The 11,798-nt window shown below is 41.4% G+C and overlaps 1 protein-coding gene across 1 annotated transcript; it reads left to right on the top strand.

Annotated features, from left to right (window-relative positions):
- Positions 1–6,434: 6,434 nt before the first annotated feature.
- On the top strand, positions 6,435–11,375 carry LOC133798491 (protein RDM16). The gene is made up of 7 exons (XM_062236779.1): positions 6,435–6,639; positions 6,834–7,507; positions 8,154–8,438; positions 8,577–9,008; positions 9,093–9,287; positions 9,377–9,537; positions 9,871–11,375. Exons 2-7 carry the CDS (start codon positions 6,836–6,838, stop codon positions 10,748–10,750), a joined length of 2,625 nt encoding a protein of 874 aa, XP_062092763.1. The 5' UTR covers positions 6,435–6,639; positions 6,834–6,835; the 3' UTR covers positions 10,751–11,375.
- Positions 11,376–11,798: the final 423 nt, after the last annotated feature.

The raw sequence follows: 11,798 nt of genomic DNA on the forward strand, positions 1-11,798 counted from the left end.
CTGGTAGGTAAGTCTCTAAATTTAAACAGAAGAGTGGCTGCTAGGTAAGTCCTAGCCATAAATAGACAAGAGACTGATAGGTAAGTCTCTAACTTAACAGATGAGTGACTGCTAGGTAAATCACACAAGCGCTTATAGTATTCATCGAACTTGAGGTCGGTCCGACATTCATGCTCTTTGAGTCATTCAATGCAGATATCGATTAGATCTAATCTTTATTGGCTTGCGTTGAACACGCTAAGGCCGTCCTGACTTATGAGTCAGCACTGTGTGACCAGTGCCCAGTACCACTGGCGAACCTGACTAATGAGTCATAGCTTCACAGTTGATACTGGCACCTTTGCCAATTCTGACTAATGAATCAGTACCATGCACAAGTAAGTAATTCTACCAAACATATGTCATATGTCGAATATTCAAACGTAGGGCATTCAACATGCTTACTTAACAGTTGCTAGCACAATTATGATCATGCACAAACACAAAGACTCAAGCTCTGATCAATCTCACAGTCAATATTCATGGCATGCCCTAATCACATGTTTCTCGTGCATCACATGCATCACACTTAATCATCCAGCATGCCTCAATAATAACCATATGCAAATGAGCAAGATTGCTAAGCATTCAATATGCTATCAATGTTTACATTTAAACATCCAACATGCATCAAGAATAACCATGCATGTCACATATGGGGTGCAGTTTTCTTACCTTTGGTCCAAGCACAGGTTACCAATAAACGAGCCATAAGCACGATCCTGATTTCAAGCCTCTAGTGATAACCTAGTCACAACCACAAATGGTGATCCAATGAGTTCAAGTTCTAAAACCAATCCCGGAACCAAGACCTAGCCTCCAAGACATCAAACGCCACCAATCCGGGTAGTAGGAATGATCCCGAGGCCTAAGGTTTGAGTTCCCATGACTAAAACCCCATTTTGGTCACTTTTCCTCTTTTGAACCGCAGCCCCAACCATTAGAGCCGCAGCCCCACTCAAGTCAGGCCCAAAAATCCTCTCTAACAGCAATTAGAGCCTTAGCTCTACCCAATAGAGTCGTAGCTCAAATAGCCCTTCAGCACCAAACCACCAGCTTCTTCAAGCTTGAGCCGCCCAATAGAGCCGTAGCTCAAATAGCCCTTCAGCACCAAACCACCAGCTTCTTCAAGCTTGAGTTGCAGCTCAACCTCGAACCCAGCTAAAGAAACTCCATTTCTTCATCTAAAAAACCTTTCAAAAACACATCCAAACATCTCCAAACTCAAAAATCAAAGTTCCCAAACATCCCCATGATCCAAAACCAACAAAACCCAAGTCTCAAATCACCCAAAAACACATCAAAACACAAAATCCAATTCAAGCTTAAAAACTTTAAAAACTTAGAACTTAAAACTTGAATTACCTTTGATTGAGTTATTCCCAACTAAATCCTCTGGCTAATAAGCTTCTAATCTTCCCTAGGATCACTATGCCTCGATCCTTGCTTGAATCCGAGTCCTAGAACTCAAGTTACCTTTGAAAATGCGATCGGGAGACGAAAGTGGAACTTAGAGGGAGAGAGAACGTACAGAACGTTCTTTTTATTTATTTAAAAGGTTACTTCAAGCTTAAGTAGCTTCAAACAAATCCTAACGCTCGGGGTCCTGAAAACGCTCCCGGGGACAAAATAGTCAAAACCTTCAAAATTTCCCCCTAATCTTACTAACTCCCAATTTATCACCAAATATTTATTCCAATTACCCAATAACCCGGTAATGCTCTAAATACCCCTTGACTTACTCCGAGTCAAGAATAAATCCCGTTGTGACTTTCCCACTAGCTTACCTCCTAGGATCGTCTTGTTCTGAGTAACCCTAGCATAACCAAACAATAATAAAGCACCACACACACATATCACATATATGCCAAATATGCCCGAAATGGCCAAAATATGAAAATCACCCAATTACTCATAAATGAGTTCACATGCATATTTAATACACCTAAACATGCATATTATCATTTAATAATATAATAAAGCAATTATGGCCCTCCCGGCCTCCTAATCAAGGTCTTAAACCTTATTAGGAAATTTGGGGCATTACATAGTGCCTGCTGTGACTGGGAGTCTAATTGACCCTACTAGGGCAAGCCCTTCTCCAGAAAAACCATAAATGGTTTGGTTGCATGGCTCTAGGTCCTTTACGGACAATTTAATCCTTTCCAAGGAGGACTTATATAGGATGTTGACCGAACTTCTTGTATCGACCAATACCATTTTCACCATCATATTCGCGATTTGTACTCCACGACCAGCGGATCAGAGTGTGAGAATCGCACATGCTGGGCGTCGTTGTCAGAGAAGGTGATCAGTTCCTCCTCTGTTCGAGCCTTTTTTAGTGCATGATCCTCGACACTCATCATCTCGATGTCCTGGTCGTGACGTAGGGTTCGAGCATATCGTTCCCTCGCTTTCCCACTATCTCCTGCGAGATGTGGGCCTCCGCAGATGGTGAGTAGGGTACCTGCCATGGGAGCTGGCTGTAAAGGTGGCAAGCGTTGGCGTGCAGGCGCCGACTTGTTGCCACCTTGAGCCTCTCACTGAGAACCTCCCGTGGCTCGTACATATCTTCTTAAATGTCCCTGTCTTATCAGGAACTCAATTTTTTCCTTCAGCTGGTTACACTCATTGGTGTCATGCCCGTAGTCATTATGATAACGACAAAACTTTGTTGAATCTCTCTTGGAGATATCTTTTCTTATTGGTGCGGGTCGCTTGTAGGGCACGCTCGAGCTGGTCGCCTGGTAAACCTCGGCTCGGCTTTCAACAAGGGCGGTGTAATTGGTGAATTTTGGTTCATACCGATTACCTTTGGGACGCTTACTCTTAGAGGTTAAGGGTTCGTTGCTCGCCCTCTTTCCACCATTCTTACCATTGCCATTCCTGTTTCCTTTGTCGTTGCCATTGGGCTTAGACCCGTTGGCGGCTTTGGCGGGTTCTTCCTTGGCCCCTTGTCTTTTGCTGGCGATTTCCCTTCATTGGCAATCGCGTCCTCGAGCTTGATGTATCGATCAGCTCTGTCTAAAAATTCCTGGGTACTTTTAACCCCATGCTTCCTGTCGCTACTCCAGAGGGGAGAATGGCGCCTAACCCCAGCGGTTAGGGCCATCATATTGCCTTCATCGCCCACAGTCCTGGCTCCTGCTGGGGCTCACATGAAGCACTGAATGTAATCCTTCAAAGGCTCCCCCTCTTTCTGGCGTATCTCGACCAGTTGGTTTGCCTCAGTGGGGTGCACACGACCCGCGTAGAACTGTCCGTAAAATTCCTTTACGAACATCTCCCAGGATACTATACTTGCAGGACGGAACTTAAAGAACCACTTCTAGGCGGCATCAGAAAGTGTCGCTGAGAAGATCTTGCAGCGAGCATCTTCAGAGACTTTCTGAATGTCCATCTGTATCTCAAACTTATTAACATGAGATACCTGGTCTCCATACCCGTTGAAATTTGACAGAGTTGGCATCTTGAACTTACTGGGGGTTTCTGCCATAGCAATCCTTTGTACGAAAGGAGTGCCTCTCCTCCGATCGTACTCGATATGCGATGTCCGCCCCCCGACCAGCTGCTGCACATCCTGGTTCAGGGCATCGATTTGAGCCTGATGGCTTCCGGAATTGCTGGGGCCTCTGGTGCTGGGGGAATGTACTCATCGTGCCTTTCTCGATGGTCGTTGAGTACATCCCTCAAGTCGTTGTCTCTTCGCCGCTGCTCGCTGGCTCCGAGCCGGCTAAAGATGTTATTTTGTCTGGGCTGCCCCCCAGTGTTATGTCCTGCTTGTCGGTCTTCTCTAGGTGGGGGGCTCCTGCCTCCACCTCTTTCTTCATTCCTCCGACCAACATTTCCCCTGCCTGAGTCGGCCTCATTGTAGTCGTGGCCATCTTTGAACTGTGACTGGCTGTGATGCGATCGACTATTTCCTCTGTTGCCTCCTTGGGCTGACATTTCTCGAGCGTTAGGGGGAAGCCTGCTTTGGTCGGTGGGTCCCTGTGCATTTTCATGCCGTGGGGGGCCCTTGGCCGCAGAGCTTGTCTCTGAGTGCCTTCTGTTGGCAGAAGGACGCTGCCCCCTGCTCAGTGGATTCGGCTCTTCACCCTTGGGCGTCTAGGGCTGCGAGGCTGTTGCCCGGTCCTATTCTGCCTCGGGCGCGGGGGATTGCCTCGACCAGCCTGAGACGGAGGTTGCGTCTCAGGATCCCTAGGTGGGATATCATCCTGAGGCATAGGTGGCTGCTCCGGCCTCTGAGGGCTTATTGGCTGGAGCAGAGGGCTAGGATTCGGACCCCTTTGAGGTGGCTCGCTTGGGGTTGATCAGGCTGCAAGGCTGGCGCAGCCTGATTCCTAGCCAACTGGAGGGTTGCTTCAAGGGCTGCCATGGCATCCCTCTGTCGACGGTCCATCTCCGCCTGCTGATCGCTCAGCTCTTGGCGCTGGCGCTCTATCTCCCTTTGCTATGGCGCCATTATCTCGGCAGCATTCTCCTGATTGGCCCTCAAATTGGCCAACTCATCTTGCAACACCCCCAGTGTTGTCTAGGTCTCATAGTCCAACTCCTCCTCATCAAACTCCAAATGAGGTTCATCTTCAGCCACATTTGGGGGAGGAGGCTGGGATGGTGCAGCGGCAGCCTGTCCAGTCTTCTTGGTAGTTTTTGCCATTAAATCTTCTTGAGTTCAACTGTCAATGAAAGCACCAGAATATTGACTCTCGTTTTGGTCAACAACACGGGGTCTAGAACACGACAGAAAAATAATATAGAGCTTGAGAAAACGATCTAATGGAAAATAAAGAACGCATAAAATTATAGTGGTTCGGCCCCAGTGATTGGTAATAACCTACGTCCACTTGATCCTGTTATTAGTATTGAGCTCCAAAGGTGTGATCAAAGAACTAGGGTTCATGAGTTTCACAGACCTTAGAAGAAGAAAACAATACAAACGATGGATAATAGTAATCTAATTCGGAAAAAGAGAAAATGATCCCTTCCTTGAGCTATTTCTTATGTATTTATAGGCTCAAGAAGGGTTACATGAATCAAGTAATAATATATTCTCTTAATAAACGGATTTTCAGGTCATAATGAAGAGATATTCTTGGATATCATTACAAATGTACAGATCTTTTCATAAATGAATGGAGTATACGACCAGTCTAGTCGTGTATATAAAACTTGAACTTCGCATGTAGAAATATTTCTGGTCGATAGGCGAGCAGTATCTCTGCCACGTGTCGAAAATTCTTGCCACGTCATCAACAACTGTTTTTTGGATAAACACCAACCATTTACATTAATGAGTTCCCAAAACAAAAGTTTATAACCTGATCATTCTGACAGACCCTAACGAGTGAATCAAAGAACTCATATAACATAAATAGGAGTTCATAGTAACTTCAGGATTAAGATCTATTTGTAGATCATCAGTTGATATATTTAATTAATACTTTGAAACGATATTGAACTAAGTATTAATAAACATATCTGATCCAATTCTATATATTCTCTAATATATAAAGTACCTCTACTAAAGTGTCTTACTACACTAGTAATCCGGATCTATATCACATGTATTCATAATACTAGTGGACCGTACTTGCAGTAATTAATCTAAAGATTCCATAACTTTATTTTACTGCGATCTATTCAAGTTCATTTATCTCAAATACAATCCTCCTGTACCAATACGTGGTTGAGATCACATATATGAACTTATGAATTTTTCTGATATTTACTTAATATTACACAGAATAATATAGTCCATAAAATATATACATAACAAATTCAATTTATTTATGTATTTCTTAAAACAATATTTACTACATATGCTTTTATGACACAATTCCCAATAATACATCACCACCCAATAGGTGACACATCGCCTGCTGTAAAACGTGGACTTACGTAAATGTTCCAAATTATGTGTTTTACAAGTCTAATCATATTGGTTGGACTTAATAACGGTGCTTAGTGTATATATGGGTCAAAAACAGTGATTTAGGAGACTTGATCACTCTCTCTAATCTCTCTTTACCTTCTCTCTTTAGCTCCAATAATCTCTAGTTTTCTCCAAAAACTCTCCAAGAAAGTATTTGACTTAGAGAGTTGAAGACTTGTTCAATCTCAATCCTTATTTCCTTAAAGAGAAGCCCTCAAGCATCAATGGTGGCTGTGAAATAGAGTATTAGGACAATGTTTCTCAATGTTTATAAGTCTTGGTTTTTGTGATTTTGATTAGGATTTGCTCAAATAATATGGTGGTCTTGCATAGGGTTTTGAAGTATCATCAAATATTGAAAAACTCTATTAATTAACCTGGATTTGCAAGTTCTTTCGCAATCTTTTTGAAGTCTATGTGAATCCAAATTTTGTGTAGAATCTTTTTTTTTTTTTTAGTGGTGTGAACTCCTCTCTCTCTCTCCCAACACTTCCTGTATCCACTGTTTGGTCTGTTGATGGATTTGTTTTTATCCAAATCAACTTGGGCTTGGCTATCAGAATAAATGATGATTGCCGAGTGAGGGAGCTTGGAGCTTGGAGCTTCGAGAAAATCGCGAGAGATAGAGAAAGAAGACATTATCATAAAAAGGAAAAGATAACTATGTATGGGATATTTTTGGAATAATACAGTATATAAAATATTGATGTGTACGTAGCATGTTATATTTTTTATTTACGACCCTTATTACACTCAAATTTCCTTTTTTTTTTTTTTTTTTGCACAAATTTCTCTTTTAATTTAAAATGAAATGATAATTTTGGATTTAGTGCTCAATACTCACTCTCAGAAACCCTAGGAATGGAGAAAGAGAAGACAACGAACAAGCGCACCCGGGAGGAGCGTGACCACCGCAAGCATCGCACCCGTGACGCAGACGACAAAAAGTCTTCCAGAGACCAAGATCATCACCATCACCACCGCCATCACCGCTCGGACCGCGATTCCAAGCTCGAGCGCTCCAACGAGCCCCGCGATCACAAATCCCGTCGAGAGTCGAGTCACGAAGACCGCGAGGGTTCGGGAGATAGAGAAGGGAGTCGAGATAGGCCTTACGATCGCGAATCGAAGCGTGAGAGGTCGTATGAGCCGAGGAGTGATGATAAGGCCAAGCATCACCGGGAAGCGAAGCGCGAGCTGTCTGAAGAACGGGAAGCGTCGATGGAGAGGAGACATAAGAGGAAAGAGAGGGGTACGAGTGAGGATACTAGGGATGGTGATGGTGAGAAGAGGGCTAAGGTGTACGACGATGGGAGGAAGGAGAAGAGGCGGTTAGAGGATAGGGATAAAGAAGTTGAGCCGGAAGAGAATGGGGGTCGCCGGAGATTTGAGGATCGACGGTTGAAGGATGTAGACGGGGATGGGGAACTTGAGACTAAGTTCAAGAAAGAAGAAGTGGGTCATGTGCATTTGGATAATTCTCGGACCCCTACTGGCAATGGGAAAGAAAATGGGAGTGGTTCACTGGGCAATGTGAGTTTTGTCTGCCTTTTATTTTCTGTCTCTTTTGTATCATATTCGTTATCCTACTATATTTTTGTCATTTTGATTGTTGTATTGTTTTGTATTTTTGGGTCGGTTGCACTTTGCAGTGTATAATGGCTGGTTAATTTGTTAGCCAATGGATAGGCCGTCTAATTGTCAAGAATTTTATTGATTTTCCTGTTGAGCCACTGACGTAGAACCTATTTTTTATTTGTAGAATTCTTATATTTTGAGCATTCTGAAAGTTTTTATATTGTCTTTCTTATTTAGGTCTCCTTCTTTTGCCTGGCCTCTGAGTGAAACATATATAGACTAAGAATCAATATGGAAATAAGTTTGATTTTAATATAAATTGTTCCTTGTACGGTTGCCGTACTTTTCTTTGGAGATTACCATGTTTCTCTTAGTCTTGTTTTAGTATTTTCAATGCTTCTTTATCAGTATTGTCTAAGTGATATTCTATATTTTCATTTGTTCGAGATATCTGCTCTTTCTGTGCGGTGTGTGTATTTTACTTTTTTCTTTTTATTCTTGCCCCCTTTACCAGGGAGAAAAAAGAATAGAAAAGAAGACGATTAAATCTCCATTTTTTTTTTTTGCATGTTGACATATGTTTTTACATAAAATTTGATAGGGTGCTGCTCCTGAACCACTCACCACGGCGTCTGGGAGTTTACCTGAAACCTCTTTCACCCCTAGTCATCCCCTTCCTACCAAGGTATCTTTGATTTCTACAGCACATGAAAATAAGGGAGTTAGTATTACCAGATCTCATGAGGTTACTGGAAAATCTAGTACAGATGGGACATCTTCAACTGCTGGAAAAAGTGGAAGTCTGTCTCTTGATGCATTAGCAAAAGCTAAGAAAGCTTTACAGATTCAGAAGGAATTATCAGAGAAGTTGAAGAGAATTCCTCTTGTAAGTTGTTCTCGGTGAATTTCAAAATCCATGTGCCATTTTTAAAAGTCTCATTCGTGATATTTTGTTAACATCATTTATTGATTATGTGTTCCTTTTTAATATGCATCACGATAATGATTTCCTTTCATGCTGTAGTTGAACAAGGGTGCTAGTGCAAGTTCAGATACTAGCACTAACTTGGGTGTAAAGGAGGGGCTGAAGCCTGTATCAACAACCTCCGCTACAGCTATATCCGAGGCAACATTGAATTCCTCAAACTTGCTTGCTTCTGGCATAGCATCTGTGAACCCTGCAAGTGGCTTGGCTACTTCTGCTGGTCTTACGGCCATTCCCAACTATGAGGCTGTAAAACGTGCACAAGAGCTAGCTGCCAGGATGGGATTCCGCCAGGACCCTGAGTTTGCTCCTCTCATAAACTTGTTTCCAGGACAGGCTACAACAGATGTGGCTGCTTCCCAGAAGCCTACTAAAGCTCCTGTTCTTCGTCTTGATGCTCTTGGTAGGGAAATAGATGAGCATGGGAATGTCGTGAATCTGACTAAACCAAGCAATCTCAGCACCTTAAAGGTTTGTTATTGACTTGGTTGAGGAGTTGTTAATTATAATCCAGGCCATTTTGGTCAGCATATTAATGCAATCTCTCAATTGCAGGTTAACATAAACAAACAGAAGAAAGATGCATTTCAGATTCTTAAACCTGATTTAGATGTGGATCCAGAATCAAATCCTCATTTTGATTCTAGGATGGGTTTGAATAAAACTAAAATCTTGCGGCCTAAGAGGATGAATTTCCAGTTTGTAGAGGAAGGAAAGTGGTCTAAAGATGCCGAGCATATAAAATTGAAGGTACTCTCTGTTACATTTAGACCTCACTTACAAACACTGATGTGATGCTGTATTTGCTCTCTAATAGTTATTTACTTGTATGCTTACAGAGTAAATTTGGTGATGCACAAGCCAAAGAGCACAAAGCAAAGCAGGCACAATTAGCGAAGGCAAAGGCAGCTCCTGATATAAATCCAAACTTGATAGAAGTATCTGAGAGAGTTATAACAAAAGAAAAGCTAAAGGAACCTATTCCTGAAGTTGAGTGGTGGTAAGTTAATAATGATGTCATGCATTTGTGGTAGGCTTTAATAGTTCATTTTAGGCATTATTATCATTTTAGGCTTAAAGAAGAGTTATTTCTAGGTGATTCATATGTATTGACTTATCTATCTAGGTTCATATATAAATTGTATATGCTTCTTGTTGCCTATAAAAGTTTAGAATGTTGTCTCTATCTCTGTCCTTGTACTTCCACTCCCTTTCCATAGCGATTTAAAGGCTTATATTTTACCCTGCAACAACTTTGGTTGCTTTGGCAATTGAATTAAATCAATTTCTGTTTAGTGCTCTCATTTCTAATTATTACTGCTATATATATCAGGGATGTGCCTCTTTTGCACTCTGGTCTTTATGGAGATGTTGCTGATGGTAATATTTCGGAAGGTATACTAAGGGTGGAGAAAATCACTATCTATGTTGAACATCCTCGCCCTATTGAGCCCCCTGCTGAGCCAGCTCCTCCACCACCTCAACCACTCAAGTTAACCAAGAAAGAACAAAAGAAACTCCGCACACAGCGGCGACTGGGTAGGGAGAGAGAAAGGCAGGAGATGATCAGACAAGGCCTGATAGAACCTCCAAAACCAAAAGTTAAAATGAGTAATTTAATGAAGGTTCTTGGTTCTGAAGCAACACAAGATCCAACTAGGCTTGAGAAGGAAATTCGTAGTGCAGCTGCTGAGCGCGAACAAGCTCACATAGACCGGAATACTGCACGTAAGCTCACTCCTGCTGAGCGCCGTGAGAAGAAAGAGCGGAAGCTTTTTGATGATCCAAATACAGTGGAGACCCTAGTTTCAGTTTACAAGATAAATGACCTGTCACATCCTCAGACTCGATTTAAGGTTGACATTTTTGCCCGACAGAATCGATTGACTGGGTGTGCTGTTATCTCTGATGGTATTACAGTTGTGGTTGTTGAAGGTGGAAGTAAATCCATTAAGAGGTATGGAAAGCTTATGCTTAGGCGCATAAACTGGGCAAATGCTGTGAAAGATGAGCAAGGGGATGAAGATGAACAAGATGATAAACCTCCAAACAATTGTGTGTTAGTTTGGCAAGGTAGTGTTGCCAAGCCTACGTTCACTAAATTTTTAATTCATGATTGCATGACGGAAGCTGCTGCCCGGAAGATTTATGCTGATGCCGGAGTTGTTCATTACTGGGATCTGGCGATTAATTTTACGGATGATCAAATGTAAATCAAGAGGCTGCTTCCAATGGCGAATTTCCACCTCATCAGACCCCTTCATTTGACTTATTCGGCTATTTCTGTGAAGCTCGAAAAAAAAATTCAAGATTCTGATTAGTGAAGTGTTTCCAACTCCTCGGAAGGCTTTATTCAACTTGATTTTCCTTTTTCCGACATAATATAGTTGATGAGGTTCTAGTACTGCATGCAATTTATGAAATGTATGGAGATATGTTAGATGTTGACAGCCAGTAGAATTTTAACAATGGTATCTGTAAACTTGCTTGCCCATGTTTCTGAACCATCCAATTCGTGGGTTTTTGGTACAATGCATATCTGAACCATCCAATTCGTGGGTTTTTGTACAATGCATCAATCGGATGAATTATTCATTATCTGTTGCCTGCTCATTCTTTGAAGGTGTTTCTTTGTAACTGGGGTACCCCTGAACATTCTAATTCTTTTATTTGCCTGGAGTGACAGGACAGTACCTACTGTGTTAAGTACCATGACAAATGGCAGATACAAAGAACTCTGCAGATACTTAATTGTCGATGGTGAAAACTATTCGATAATGGCTGAGCTAGAATTTTGGTTAATCTTACTCGAAAACTGATCCTATTCTCAATTTCATACTTTCTAATGTGTTCTAGATTTGGTTCCTGAATTATGGTTATGTTACTTGGTTGTTATTATCTCAGCTTTGATCATTGACTTATAGTTTGGATTATGTCTTAAAATGGGACTATAACTTGAATCTATCTGAATTATGAATTAATAAAGTTTAATTTTGATCAAAATAGATTTGGACGATAATATTTGTATTGAACTGTTTTAATTTTGAGTTGGAAAGGAATGAATTATAAATTAAAATCTAATGGAAAGATTCGTAACATTAAAATCTTAGAATGGATTATCTATTTGTTTTATTTTATTTTATATTTTTGCTGTAGTTGTTATCCATTTTATTTTATATTACAATAATAATAATAATACGAAACTTCTGCAATTTACAGGCTTGATGTTTTAATTTTCAAACTTATTTGCTTATATTTTAG

This window comes from Humulus lupulus, chromosome 8 (genome assembly GCF_963169125.1).
Source record: "Humulus lupulus chromosome 8, drHumLupu1.1, whole genome shotgun sequence".
Taxonomy (NCBI): Eukaryota; Viridiplantae; Streptophyta; class Magnoliopsida; order Rosales; family Cannabaceae; genus Humulus; species Humulus lupulus.